This window comes from Pseudopipra pipra, chromosome 1 (assembly GCF_036250125.1).
Source record: "Pseudopipra pipra isolate bDixPip1 chromosome 1, bDixPip1.hap1, whole genome shotgun sequence".
NCBI classification, from domain to species: domain Eukaryota; kingdom Metazoa; phylum Chordata; class Aves; order Passeriformes; family Pipridae; genus Pseudopipra; species Pseudopipra pipra.
In genome coordinates this window covers 108,335,579-108,351,102 of record NC_087549.1, presented here as the reverse complement: position 1 = coordinate 108,351,102, position 15,524 = coordinate 108,335,579, and the positions used below count along the sequence as shown (strand labels likewise).

The following is a 15,524-nucleotide window of genomic DNA, read 5'->3' as shown; positions in this document are numbered from 1 at the left end:
AGCAAAACAGCATGAAAAGCCTTATTCATTAAAGAAAATGGTAGCAAAACTCCATAGTTTCGTATGCAAAACTGATTATTCACCATTACTGAAAATACAGCAAGACAGTTCTCTAAAGTAGGATGATGATATGCTCACCAAACATGGTAGCCTCAGTCACTGGTGTTTTCATTGGTTTGGTTTTGTTCTTACAAAAAACAGGAATGAAAAGTTGTACATGTATTCACTGCTTACTGCTTCTAACAGAATTAGAGAAAGTGAGCCATTCAAGCTCTGAAGAAAGTTGTTATAGCCTTTGTGCAAAGGAAAAATACTAACCTGTCATCACACAGAGGCATTTTAAATGATAAAATGAAACAACTTCACAAGCTACCATCTACCATTCAGCTTTAACCGACTGTAGAACGTCTTGAAAGTGCTTCTTGGTAAGGTACTTTTATCATATAATACTGACTTGACAAGCCAGTATTTCAGATGTGGAAAAAAACCCCAAACTAACAAAAAAGTGGTAGTGTCCAAGCTTTGGCATCAAAATCAAGGTATAAGGTAGAAATTCTTATGTTGAATAGTCATGAGAGGAAGAGGATTGTTCCCAGCAGAATCACTACATATGATTTCTCAAAAAGATCTCTAAAATTGGGTGAGGAAATATAGAGGGTAAATTCTGAAATGTAGAAACTTGGAATGTATTTGGGATTGTTCAGAAGTTACAGAAATTTAATATATGTACAGTGGCTTCTAATTACATTTAGGACATCTTATTCTTTGTAATAGTCCAACATTACGAAGGCTTAGACTACAACTATGAAGTTTCTAAGTGCAGTATAGGAATTCAACCCAGGTAGGAGGAGCTATCTAATAAGCAAAGCCCACATTCTCACTCCTGGTGTTCTTAAAAGTCTCTCTTTTTCGTGCTTCTCACTAATGCTGTGAACCTGACAAAACCCTGGGTTTAGCCAAAAAACCCCACAGGAATATTTATTATTTCTGAAATATATAAAGCCACAATTATATAATTCCAGGAAACAAACAGAATAAAACACAACTTACCCTCACAGCTTTCAACAGGACTAAGCCCTTTTCCTCTGTTTACAGTCCAACACGTTTTTGTTGGGACACCAAGGAAATCCATAACAGCAGTATACATGCGATACCAGCTGGCGAGAACCACCTAGGAGGAAAACAGGATTTGAAGTTTCTGAACAGGAACTTTGAGATTAGCTCAATGCCCAAGGTAACCTGTCATGACAACTGGCCTCATCTGGGACTATTTTTAAACTCGGAATTTATCTCAAAAACTTGGGATTTTTGACCATGGTTTCCTAAAGTCATCCAACACAGACCAAGTGTTCATTAATAGACTAAAATTATGCCTGCTTTACAACAGAAATAATTGCATGCATCAAACTGCAATATTAAAAAAACCCCCAAACCAACAACCTATAAATTTCAGTATTGTCTGGAAGGTTACTCATTTGAGTATTTTTGTTTATCAGATATTAAAATCTCAGATCTTGTTGACATAGGACAGTTAGACAAATAAAATCCGTTAAAAACAACTAATTTTTATTTCACCTGGCAAGAATATTAGCAGACCAAATCTTTAGAGTTTTACTCTGATAAATTTTTATATAGGTTAAATTTAAGCATGCATTAGAAGGGGTTTCCAGACGCAATGTAAGACAGCAGTTCCATTTTCCATGCAAAGGTTGTAATGTCCTTATAACAACAACCCAATCAAATCTCAACACCTGACACAGAAAACATCAGTACTTTACACACAGAAAAATGACAACTCATCTCACAGCAAAATCATTAGTTAAGAACATTACCAAGCTATTCTGTCAGGATATAAATGACTTTATAGAGTTCATAAATGAGTAATGTGGCCATTCCAGTTGAGCTGCTTTGAAAGTTATAACCCAGGGGTTCTCAGATTGAAAATATGTTTCACCACTGCAGTATTAGCTGTCTCAGCCCTGTGTCACAGAAAACATGTATAAGAAAGATGATTCTCTCTTTTCTTTCCCCATACAATTAATAAAACTCTTAATATCACTTCTATCTTCAAAAAGGGCAAGAGGGAAACACAGAGAACATGTCTGAGAATGTGATGGAGTAAATCCTCTTGGAAAATACTTCCAAACTTAAAAAGCACAAAAGACTGATTTGAAGCTATCAGCATGGATTTACAAAGGTAAATTTGTAACTACACCTGCCCAGCTTTATAGCCTCCTGAGATGACTGAACTGATAGATAAGGGGACAGCTGTGAATATTTCTTTTTATCTGGTGCCAATTCTGTTCTGCATCTTCAGACTAGATGACGGTACAAAAGAACATCCTCAGCAAGTTTGCATGATGATGATACACATTGGAAGGAGTTGCTGATGCTTGTGCTGCCATTCAGAGGCATCTCAACAGGTTGGAGAACTGGGCCAACAGGAATCTAATGAAAGGGAAATCCCCTACACTGGGGAGGAATAGTGCAGTGCACCAGTACAGTTGGGAGCTGACCAGCTAGAAAGCAGTTTTGCAGAAAAAGATCTGTGAGTCCTGGTAGACAATTTGTACTTGAGTCAGCAATAAGCCCTTGTTGCAAAAAAAGCCACATACATCCTTGGCTGTATGTGACCAGAAGAGGAGCAACCCTTCCCCTCTATTCAGCACTGCTAAGACTGTATCTTCAGTGCTGAGTCCAGTTCTGGGCAGCCCACAACAAGAAGGACACAGAATAAAGATGACTGAGACAGTGTCTTTTTGGTTGACAAGAGAAGAGACAATGAAAACAAATTGAAACATAGGAAATTCCACCCATATATAGGAGAAAACTTTCTTACTTTGAGGGTGGTCAAACACTGGAACAAGCTGCCCAGAGGTGGAGATATTCAAAATTAAAAGGAGATGACCCTGAGCAACCTGTTCTACTTCACCCTAGTTTGAGCAGAGCATTGAGACTAGATGACCTTCAGACATCCCTTCTAACCACAACTGTTCTGCGATTCTAAAACTCATTAATTTTTAATGCCAGGGCTCCAATCATCATGGCTCACTTCATCTGTGGCCTTTACACACTCCCAATGTAAATCTTCTATATTTAAAATACATCTTTCTAGATCAAGACTCTGTGCCTCAACGTTGTGCCTTGTAAAGTGCGCTATCCTGAATTCCTGGAAGCTTTCTGAACATCTGTGCCCTGGTACTTCTCACAGTGCATGGGTGCATACATGAATGTGTGCACACCTGCCCCATCTCCAGACAGGCATCAACATGAGTGGGGAACCAAATCCATATCTTTCTTCTTGTCACCTGAGTGTGCTCTGTACATAATCAACAAAATGCATATGGCAGCTTAGAGACATCTGTCTAGCATATTTGCATCACCAGCCCTGAAGCTGACATTACCCAAGCACATGAAACGTTCTTGCTGAACTGTCGCACAAAAAAAAAACCAACAGAAATCCAAAACTAATTCATCTTAACCACTTAAGGTTTTTATGCCAAAAGTGTATCTGCTGCAGGTGTTCCAAGTGAATACTTCCTAAAAAGGTACCAGCAAAGGTATCAAACAAAACAAACATTTCTTGCCAAAAGCTACTTTACATGAAACAGTTAACACAGGCATAAAAATGGAAGCAAATCAGTAAGCAGTACAAAACTGCTAGGTCAATTAAAGCACAGTGGTGTTTCTGGAATTTTTATTGTTCTGTATTAGATGAGGCAGAAAACACAGAACTTGGGAAAACAAAAGACTAGCTCTCAGGCCCAGGAGATCTCTGCAGATGAGGTCAGTCCTTTGCTGTAAAAGAACGTGTAGAACAGTCAATCTTTTTTACTAGGTGCCTTAGAGTGAGTGCTTTAAAGCCATCTTCATGCGTCTTTGCAACACTCCTCATTTCAACTCAAATTTTCATTATCACTGCCACACACTGAAATATCAACTGTTCCATAACAACAAGCAGCCAGAGAACCAACTTAACACATTATCTCCCTGCCACACATTATCTCTCTCCCATTTTGCATCTGAAATGAAACCACCACAATTACTAGAACAACCTGACTATGCAGCAAATACTTAGAAAATCAACTTTATTGGGACTATAACATTGTACAAATACAAAGACTGCCTTGCTGCTTTCCATAGGGTTTTTTTTACCATTTATAATTATAATTTACATGAACAATGCAGTTATTGCTATAGACTCATTTTACCTTTTTTTTTCCTCCTTTACCCTTTTTTTTCCCCCCTTGAAGTTTCCATGGCTAGTACTGGCTGTACATACAAGTGAATTGTTTTACTTTTCTTAATGGGTTTGACATCCTATTTAGGAATGGGATTTCCAGGTTGGTTTTGATTAACTGAATTTTGAAATCCACTAAACAAACAAACATTTTATTAAAATTCAGCCTAAATGCTACTAATGGGCTGAAAGAGCTGGAAAGATCCCAAAAGATCATAAAGGAAATGAAACACTTTCAGAAAACATGACTGGATACTGAATATCAGAAAGAAACATTTCACTGCCAACAAATAAATCCACAAGCGTCTTCCCACCACCCATTATAATCATAATCATAAAATTAGATAAACCTGGACAACACATTTCAAATGTCAAGTTGCACCTATTGACAGTTTTATAAATGTAGTTATGTGTAAACGAGAGTACTCAAGAAATGCACTTAAAACAACCCCCAAATCACTATTTACAGAAAGGCTAGACATTAAACAATAAATGACTGAAAGTAGCAGAGGAGACTATTTGTCTGCTTTGCACGCCCACACAGGCACAGAAAAGATGAATGAATTCATACCTTATCACCAAATTCTACGAGCCTGTATAATCCTAGAAAAATCTGAATGAACAGACAAGCCTACACATTTTGCACAGTAATCAACCTAATGTTCTTACAGAATGTCAGCCACTACATCTGATTGCTCTTGTTTTGATTTGATCATCTAATTTACTTAGTCATGTGTCATGGTGATACTGATGACTCTCTAAGAACAAGTTCATTTGACCAGTATCTGTGATTTTGGAAAGTCAGACTATAGCTGAAGTCAACAAATCTTTCACATAAAGAAAATAACTTTTTAGTACCAAATAAGGCATATGTTCCTAATGTGACATTGCTACAACTGATTTGCAATCCCTTTGGAGTTAAAACACACAAGCAAGCAAACCCAAAACAAGTGATATGGCAACAAAAGCAGTCATCTATTTAGCATTTAGTTCTTCCAGAGTAAGGAATTAAGAAATCAAACTAAACCACTACATGCAACTTCTACAAATACACACATGCCAAGAACTCTTACACATATAGTTCCTGAAAGTAGCTCTGCTCCAACAGATCAGGAGAATGAGTAAAAATGCTAGTACTCAACAATTACAGCCATTATTAGTTGGTTCTCCAAAAAATAGGCTGTTGCTGATACATGGAGTTACAGAAATGTACATTTAACCGAGGGAGTTTTCCCCTTTGCAAAATGTTTGAGATACGCTGGTAAAACTGTAAGAGACTCCAACATTTCTGTACTTAAACACATGTTCTTTCTAGAAGAGCAGGAAAGCAATCTAACCAGGTAACAAGTCTAACATCAAGTATGTATGAAACAACAGCAATCAGTTTTCCACAGAGGAATTTCCTTTGCAACATCTTAAGTAAACTATTACCACTCACAGATTTTATGGCCATAGTGAACTGTTAGTTTTATGTGTCCTGTACAAAATGCAAGACAAAATAACCTCTTGCTACCTGTATCACTGCAGTCATTATTATCACATACTACTGATATTTCATATGTCATATTTCCTGAAGTACATAATGTCAGCAACCTACTTGCTCTCAGTGAAGAGAACAAAAGAAGACAAGTACAGAATTGGGACTGCAACTTGAAGACTGCACAAAATAAATACTAAGATCTAGAAAGCATTCACATTTGACTGAACATACTCAAAGTCTGAAAATTGCTCACAATGTATGAAGTAGCTTTATAATTTGAAATCTGGAACTAAAATTCCGTATTTAAGCAACACTTCATTAGTCACCTTATCTTGACAATTTTCCAGAGTAACATTTCTTACAAATTTGTAGTCAAAGCTAAAGAAACAAAAGATTCACAGAAGGTATTATTTTTAAAATATAGCTCACCTCTGGGTAAAGATTGAACCTTTGTAGGGTGTTAATCACTAAAGGATATTCAGTTAGTCTGTCATTCATAATTGCCCCTACTCCATTCCAAAACGATGGTGCCTCGATAATGATCTTGAAGTAGGAATAATAAAGACCCTACAGGAGAGCAGAATTATTATTTACAATTAAAGAGGCCACTTCTTCTTCATGAACTGCCATATACAAGCTTCATTTTTAAACAAACTTTCTAATGTAACACACAAGACAAACTTATTCAAGAGGACTATCCAGTTTCTCAAATCTCTTCTGTTACTGTCACTGAAACAAGCAATGTGGGTTTCCTTTCACCTTGTTTCACAGCATATCTGGAAATCTTTCATTTCATCTGGTATCTATGCACTAGCATAGCATTTCACAATTCTCAAAAGCAGACAAAAGGTGTATACATATGCAACATTTATTAAATAAATAAATTATTTAGAAAAATGGCTGCATAACAAGACTAAAACTGAAAGCAAGGTATAAGGTACTTGCACAGTTTTGTATTTTAGATCCCTTAGAATCATACTTTTAAATTATATTTAAAGTGAACTGTGAAGCGACACACTCACAGTGATGAACTACAAGACACACGAATACTCTGCATGTGTAATGCATGTTAGCTGTAAGAGATCAATATATTTACTTATCCAGAACGCATTAAAAAAAATTTGGGAAGCCCATGATCAGATTACAGACAGAAGTTTTCCAACCACTGAAACATAATCTAACCATTTCCGTGCGAAAAGCCATTTCTCTTTCTAGTGTTGACAGGTGAGAAAAATGACGGTCGTTTTCAAACAGAGCTGTTATGTGACACCTGTTAAAAAATAATAATAATTGAAACCCAATAAAGAGGTTTAAAATGTATTAAGTCATAGATACCAAGGAACATTCAATGAAGAAACGAAGTTTACTTACAAACTGCTATTTTATTTACTCACATATTATAGCAGTATTCTCCTCTATTTAGATAATTTTAAATTGAAAAAATATGAACCCGTAGAGTATTTAGTAAATTCTATTACGACATTAATTATAATACTATAATGCTATATAATACTGTAATGTATTTTAATTTAAGGGCAGACATTTAATGATTAAGCAACAATTTTCTACCTGAAAAGCAGGCTTTACTCTTCTCTGAACAGGCTTAAGAAACCTGTCACATCAGCTTCACAAGAACAGAACTACTCAGCTCACAGACAATTTAGTTTTGAGAGGAAAGATCTAAATATAAATTATCCCAATATCTTGTCTAGAAATAAGTAAAAGTTCTATTTTTATTATTTTTAAATACCATATTACTCTCAAACAATAAATTTAACCTTACCAATGTAGGACTCCTGCAAAAACAGCTGTAAAGGAAACAAAAGGTGCGAAGTTACTCAAATAAATAACTGAACACGAAATCACGTTCATCGTAGTAATTACAGTACTATTTCACAGATGCACAGGAGGTACTCAAGACTCCAGAGGAAGAGAAGAATAGGAACATCTGAATTAACTGTCATGGCCAGGTCTCTCAAAATCTGAAATTATGCAGTGCTAATCAGCAATAGGCAATGTTTCCACCTATATCCTGCATCACTCCAGTTGGACCACCAGCATCTAATGCACGTACGACATCTATCAACAACAAAACTGAATTACAAGCATTTTTTTTTAATAAGCGCAAACATTTTTAGCATTTATGACACCTCCTGTGACTGTTCACTCAACTCCTGCTCAGATTTTTGCCAATACACAACTCGAGCTAAGGCCTGATGCATGCTACAAGCAGCGCTACTAGGCCAAAGCAAGGGCAAAAAACAGGCAGGACCTGGTGACCAGAGAGGGCTTAAGGTCACTATGCAGCCATTATCACCTGCAGCTTGCTGTCTCCTGCAGCCATAATCCTTGCATATTGATTGTCCAGCGGTGTCCTCAGAAACTGCTAACTCATGGAAATGCTATAGACCAAACTTCCAAGTTGGAAGGTATAAATATGTCAGCTTAGCCAAAAAGTTTTTGAAGCTGCTGGACTGGTGAGGCTTTCATACTTCCCAGTGTGATACAGGGGATGCCTGCACCGTGATGAAAAACGAAGGATGAACACTCCCACCATCATCTAGGTAATTATCTTGCTCACAGGTGCACAGGTTAGAAGCTTCAAGCTGAGTTGTGAATTAGAGAACCTGTGAGTTCAACCCCTCATGCCTTAAGTGATGAGTAAGTAAATTCCCATGTTAGACTAGTCTCTACAAAGTGGACTGAGCCCTTGTTTGTCATGTTTGTTTTCTTTCCCCATGAGTTCATTAAATAAATTTTAATTTACAAATTACATTTTGGTGTAAATATCAGAAATCCAAATGGACCATGACAACCAACACAAATCTCATTGCGACTATAATTGCTAGAAAAAATAGACTGCATGCAGTAACGTTCCATTTGTCCATTCAAAGACTGTCTTCACTGCTGTCACATAAGTACAGAACAAGGTAATCTGAGGGACAAAGGAAAAAGACAAATGATGATAAAGCAGTAGGTTAACAATCTAGGTCTCTGACCTCTTGAGCATGACAAGATCCACAGAGAGCAGAAACCACTCCATTTTCCTTGGGCAGCATTGACAACATGTACAGAGCTCAGCATGGAAGCAAAGCCAGCATAAGTGAGGGATAATGGGCAGGCATTTAGGGGGATCACAGTGCTCCTCCTAGACTGAAGGTATCTTGGTTGCCCTCTAGGCACACAGTGGCTTTCTGCCACAGAAGGGTCTGGCAGACTAGTTGTCTTCAATCCATGAAAATCTTTATGGTTAATGAAGAGCCCTCTTATTCACATAGGCTATACAGAATAGAGAGAAAGTGGAGAAGATAATCACCTGCCCTACTTACACCCAGCTGGGACCAGAAAGGTGCTGAGCACTGTGTCTCTCTCCAGGGTGCTGATCAGCACACAACTCCCCCCACTCCTGGGCACAGCCCTTGCCTCTATGGCGATGTGGAATGGATCAAATTGCTTACACAACGGTAAAACATACAGCAATGCCTGCACATCGATGCAGAAGACAATCAGAGAGTTAGTGAACGCACAGGTGTTCAGATTGAATTTTACAAGAGTGTGGTTGGCTGCTTCTGGAAAGCAGCAGGAATAAGAGAAAGAAAAACACCTTTCCAAAAGCACTAAATTTATGTGGAATGGGAGTGGACTTAATGTACGTTTCATGTTCTAGTATATACATATCCAAACCAGATATTCCTCCAGTAAAGAGCCTGGAAGTGCTGGTGATGGCAGTACTTGTTATCATTGTCACCACAAGGTTCACAAAATTAGTTTGTTGCATTATGATCTAATTTTAAAATTAAAGTTTTGTATATGAAGATCTGCAAGGTGAAGCTGGGCAAGACAGAAATTAAAAATAATAAAAAAAAAAGAAAAAAATTACTTAACAGGGAAAACAAATTCTATACTACCTGCCTGTACCATTTAACATTTGGCTCAAGCTGAACACTTCACATAGAAGTTGAGGTTAGGCAAGGTTGGATTCCAGTTAGAAAATGAAGACCTCAAACTTTTACTTAAAACTTCACATTATTACATATACTTTCTGGAAAAAAAAAAAATTCCCAAAGAATTGCTCAGTGTAAGCAGAACTTAACGTCTTCTGAAAGGTTCAGGAGCTGCAGGCTTTTTTTTATACTAAGGACATTTACATTAGTTCTCATGGAAAGCTGCAAATTTCTTTTTCAGAAAAGCAGATATTGATCTGACATGGAATTCCGGGTAAGCACATTAGCTATATCAGCAATGCAGCAAACCATATTCCGTAAGAAAAACACATTTTGCAGTAATGCTATGGAATGAAATAGAGCAGTCCATATCTTTCTTAGTTATTACTTATTGAGTAATAATTGCACATTGGCACAGGGCATTATTTCATTTCTTAGCAACATTCCTAAGACTCCCAGTAAGATTAGATGCTGAAATACATTCCCATATACACATACCACATCTATTAAAAAAAAAATAAAAAAAAAATCAATTTTAAGACAGATTATATGTTAGGTAAGAATACACAATAAAGTCAAATGCATATTAGCTACCAATACTGTTCATTATCTCAAATTCACATGGTTCCAAAGAAGCCAAATATGCAGTATTTTATTGATGCAAATAAATTATCTATTAATATGGAAATTACATTTCACTTTCAAACATACCACTTATTTCATTGAGAAAACAATATCTCTCAATCTTATTCTTCAGTAAATGTTTCATTTAAAGTCAATGCAGGAACAGTAAATACATTCACAGTTATTTTGGAGAATTTCATACACATTTTTACAAAAATTCACAATATCACTCTATTATAAATACAAAATTAAGACCTTTCATAATCGCACAGCAATGTAATTACTCACATTTCAAGAGACAATGTTCTTAATTCATGGACTTCCACTGTGAGTACAAATCGGCATTTTTCAACACACTGCATTAATCTAGTTTCTGATTCAAAACATTCAGATCAGCTCTCTTAAATTACCATCCTTTGATCCTATTAATGTCCTTACTGGGGAAAGAATGAAGTAGAGGACCGGAAGGGAATACTATAGTCTAATGCTACAAACACTTACACAGCTACTATGGACTTGAACTTGCAGGTGCCATTTTCTCACCCAACCTAAGAATCCCTAAAAGCAAAGCATATGATAAGATTTTTGCAGACTAGGGCTATTATGTAAATCTGATAGATTTCCTATTTTTGCCTGTGTGCTGTTCTAAGAAAAGCAATATGAATGGCATCTAAAAAGGATTTTAATTCTGGAAATTAAATACTGAAGAATAAAGTCATTCTTTGGCTTTATTTACCAAGAGAACAACAGATGCTGAGATACTGTAATCTAGCAGGATGTGAAGCATACAAGAAACTAATATTTGGCAAATACCCACAAAGTGTTGAGGTAGGAATACAGCAAAACTGGAAACAATGAGGAACCTGCAAGCGCAGACTACTTCTGCAACTTAGTCAAGTTGTTCCATTTGGAGATTCTGTTCAATATAAAAAGGACATCTTCAAGAAAAAGGCCTCAAGTCAATGGTCATTTAAAAAAAACCCCAACATAAGAGGGCAAAGTGTAGTATAAGACTATCCTTGAAATTTTTGACAATTTTATTGCTGCACTGGAAGTAATTTGCATGAGAAAAAATTTCACACTCTATAACAAAACCAGCTCCAGCTCTGGGAGCCTGTTTTTAAAACATGGGCCTTAAAGCTTAAGCGAAATGACAACAAAAATTCAAATACCAGTAAAACTAATCAAACCCCACTATTTCATATTTAGTGTATTCTTTGCTACTGCAAATATTGTATGTTATCACATAATTTGCTGTCAAGGTCTTACTGCTATTGAAAATGTAAATACCTCCCTGATGTATTTAACTGATTATCTGAGTTTCACAGACAAATTCAAATTCCAGAAATTATAAAGCTCTTTCCCTAATCTGCTCTCAAATTTCAATCAAAGAAAATAATTTTTCAATTTTGACCACCAGTTTAATGTTTCTATGTCATTTAAGTAACTGTGAGTCTAGGAAATGCTGACTAAACAGATGCAAGCAAAGCAATTCAGGAACACTATTCATCAATTAGTTTGTAATCTAAGGGTTATTTCCCTGCTATTCCTTTGCAGTGTAATTCATCAAACTGAAGAAACTCCCTTTGGCAACCAGGACTACTGGTAGTGTGATTAATAGTACCAGCATCTTTGGAGTACCATGACAGTCTTTTACTATAATACCTTTAAGGGTATATATAACTGTGCATCTTACAAATATGCTACTACTTAACATTTGTTGACTTTAGGAATGTATTTCTTATTTAATTTCACAAACACTTTAGGTGCTTTTTTCAAGACTTTGGCCACTAGCCATTTCATTATTTACTCAAAAATATTCCCAAACAACATCTGAACTTACATCCCCCTACAACTCTATGTTCTTCCATCCATAATTCTTCTCAAGCAAGCTGTTTTGAATAAATTACTCAATAAGAATTGTTGTTTTTTCCCCCCTAGAAATTAATGACTGAATAGAAAGGATCCATAAATATCAGGAATTCTTTTTCCTACAAATGTTGTGATACCACATCAACTGCTACAGTAACAGCTTTACAAAAGTTACCAGGCAGGAAGTTATTTCCTGTCCATTTTCAACATAAGCTATGTTTTTTGTGTTTTTCCAAGCTGTATTCACAAATACATTTTGACAGTTTACAATTCCGGAGAAAGAAAGGTAAAAAGAAGAGCATTTACTCCCAAATATATTTCTTCTACTTACCCAGAAGAAACGTGAGCCATATCTTGCTATCAGCTTTTATGATGAAGGCCTTTTTGTCGATAACAAATACTGCCAAAAGAACACAAGTACCTTAAGAACAGCCCCTGTAAAAGGAACTCTGAACTTTGCAACACCAGTTTTAAGTAAAAATCTTGACTAGACTTCAAAAATGCTGCAATTTCATACAGAGAGTTCGTAATTACACATAAAAGCTTTAAACAGCACAGATAGACTATTCAGGTGACTATACAAATCATTAAGTTTTTTATTTCTGAAAGAATATCTACAAAATAGCTTGTCAGAGGAGGATTTCTACACAGGTATGTTACCGACAAATTCGTTCAAACTGGAAGTCAAGACTTTTAAAGTACACACAACCCTCCACGCTTTCAGCAGAGCGTTATCAAGAAACAAGCTGGTCATGCCAGCACTATGAACTGCGCTAGTCAACACCACCAGAGGGACTGTTGTAACAAGAGTTAGTTACACAAACAGCACGTTTCCCCACTTCTCCCCCAAAGGATGCTGAAGTGGTAAAAAAAACTCTTCTTCCTTCCCCTCGCCCCTGGTTCTCGCCGATCCCCGTGTGGCTCTCGTCAGCTTTTCTCTCTTTTTACCCGCCACCGCGTTGTGAGGGGCTGGAGGACGGGCCCGGGCAGGGCGAGAGCGCGACCGGCCCCTGTCCCGGGCAGTGCCAGACACCGCCCTCCCGCCTCCCTCCCTCCCTGCAGCCGGGAGACCAGCGGGGTGCCCGCTTCCTGCCCGCCACCCCCGGACCGCTGCTTCCCGAGGAAGGACGTCCCGGCGCTCCCTTCCCCGAGAACAGCCACCGCGTACCACGGGGGCTCGCCTGCCGTGCCGGGACACTCGGAAAGAGGGGCTGGAGGCGACACCCAGCCCCACCGCGCTCCCCCCGGGCGCAAGGGCTGCCCCCCATCCTGGCGGGGGCACAGGGAGCGGGGAGGGGGCAGGGTTCGGGGTAGTAGCCTCACCTCGGAGCTGCTCTCCGAAGACGCGCAGGAGCCTCAGGGGCCCGCGGCGGAGGGGGAGCGGGACCTGCTGGGCCGCGGGCCCCTCCCGGCAGGATCCCCGAGGGTCGCCCCGGGCTCCACGCCGGCCGCCGCCTCCCTTCCGCATGGTGCGGGCCCCGCCGGAGAGCTGCTGCCTGCCCGGCGAGTGCGGCCGGCGGCCGCGGCTGGGGCTGGCGCCTGGCGACTGCTGCTGCTGCCCGAGCTTGAGCGGCGGCGACTCTTTGTTCCTGCCTCGGCTCGGGACGACCATCTCCGCATAGTCCCCGCCGGGGCCGGGGCGCCGCGCCGGAGGGGAGGGGAGCCGAGCCGAGCCGATGAGGGCGGTGCTCGGCGAGGAGCTTCCCCCACCCCCTGGCAGGGCCCGGAGGCCACGGGGCGGAGCCGCAGTCGGCGGGCTCGTAGTACCGGGGCGAGGGGACGGCCGATCCCTGCTCCGCCGCCGCCCGCTCCGCCCGGCTGGGCACGTGGGGGAGGGGGCGGCGCTGCCGGCGGGGCGGGGAGCGGCCCCCGCGCCCCCCGCGCCCCCCGCTCCGCCCCGCCGCTCACGGACGCGCCGCCCCCTCAGCCCGGCGGGGAGGAGGAGCAGGAGGACGGGGAGGCGGGAGTGAAGCTCTTCCCGCTCACCCCCTCCCTCTCTTGCCAGAGGGCCGGGGGAGGTTTTCCCGCCGGTCGCCGAGCGGGCGGGGCTGCCGCCACCCTCAGGCAGCTGTGGTCTCTTGCCCCCGGTGTTTCTCTTGGTTGCCCTTCCCGTTCCCGGGTCGTTCAGCTTTGTAAGCGTTGACTCGGTTAAACCGAGCCCACCCCAGAAGTGCCCTTCCCCCCGCCCAAATTGCCAAAATTTTAACTGCCAGGAGGTAACCCGGCTGTGTTTTTTATTGCCATGTCCTAGGGGCTTCCCCGCCACAGAAGACATCCTTCTTTCCTCCTCTTGCACCTCCTCGTTATGGAATTTAAACGTGGGTTTGCCTTACCTTGTGCTAGCGAGGTGGCCTCTCAGCCCAGGAGCACCAGGCAGCTCCAGCCCAAACCTTGCTTTGGGTTCAGAGGTTAAAAGGCCTTATTATACAAAAGTTCTGCATAACACGGACCCTTGAGGTATTGTTTTATGACTTTTCCAGAGCAGTTCTCCTCAGGAACTTCTCAGCAGCAACCACTGTAGCTCCTACTGTAACAGCTGGAATTACTGTTCTTTGAGGAGTGTTGAATGTGCAGCACAACTGTCAAACAAGACCCAGCTGCAGAAAACTGTCGTTCCTCCTCCTACCAGTGCTTTAGCACAGAGCAGTGCTTAGGCAGCAGCTCATCTGATAGGGATACATTAATTTAATTACCACTTTTTGATAGTGTTGATTAAGTGTAGCAGAATATAACATCTTCAGTAACTGCAACCTCTCCAAGCAGATCCATTTCATTCTTTCCTCCCTAACATCTTCTTTTTGTCCTCTGGAAGTCCTTTCTTGATTGTACCTATTCCTTGCCTCCTAGATGCTCATCATTGCTGTCTTCAGGCTTTTCTTTATCCCTCTGCTCTCTTTATTTCTCTCTTTGGTTCTGCTCTCAAGTTTTCTACGTTTGAAACTCTCTGCTTCTTTTTCCTGGCTTTTCCATATTTTTCCTCTCATAACAGATGTATGTCTCTTTCTAAAATGTTTACCACCTCTTTCTTTTCATCTCTTTTTCCTAATTATTTTTATGAATCCTAGCCTGTGAAACACTTGGTTTGAGACTTATGTGGCAAATACTGTACTAAGATAGTATTTAAAAAATTGTTCAATAATATATATAGTTTTATAGCTACCAAGGTAACGAATGTGTAAGGACAGGATGGCTTTTGTGTCTTTGTGGTAGTAGGAAGGCTGTTTAGACCACGGTAAGGGTGTAAAGATACAAACCTGTAAAAGGTACTAAACAAATGCCTGTGGGGCTGACAGAGGGCCTGTGTGTCTCTTGGCTCCACATTTCTTTCCTTGCTGAGGGAAAACAGCCCTTCACTAGCTCTTTT

At 40.1% G+C, this 15,524-nt stretch overlaps 1 protein-coding gene across 1 annotated transcript in view; it reads right to left on the bottom strand.

Annotated features, from left to right (window-relative positions):
• DPY19L1 (dpy-19 like C-mannosyltransferase 1) overlaps positions 1 to 13,942 on the bottom strand; it is a 45,683-nt gene extending 31,741 nt beyond the window's left edge. Inside the window, exons 1-6 of the mRNA XM_064670201.1 lie at positions 13,484 to 13,942; positions 12,492 to 12,560; positions 7,504 to 7,528; positions 6,903 to 6,990; positions 6,150 to 6,287; positions 1,051 to 1,171 (exon numbers count right to left, since the gene is read on the bottom strand). Of these exons, the coding sequence (XP_064526271.1) occupies positions 1,051 to 1,171; positions 6,150 to 6,287; positions 6,903 to 6,990; positions 7,504 to 7,528; positions 12,492 to 12,560; positions 13,484 to 13,772 (730 nt within the window). The 5' untranslated portion in view covers positions 13,773 to 13,942. The remainder of the gene's footprint in view (positions 1 to 1,050; positions 1,172 to 6,149; positions 6,288 to 6,902; positions 6,991 to 7,503; positions 7,529 to 12,491; positions 12,561 to 13,483) is intronic.
• Between the last annotated feature and the right edge of the window lie 1,582 nt (positions 13,943 to 15,524).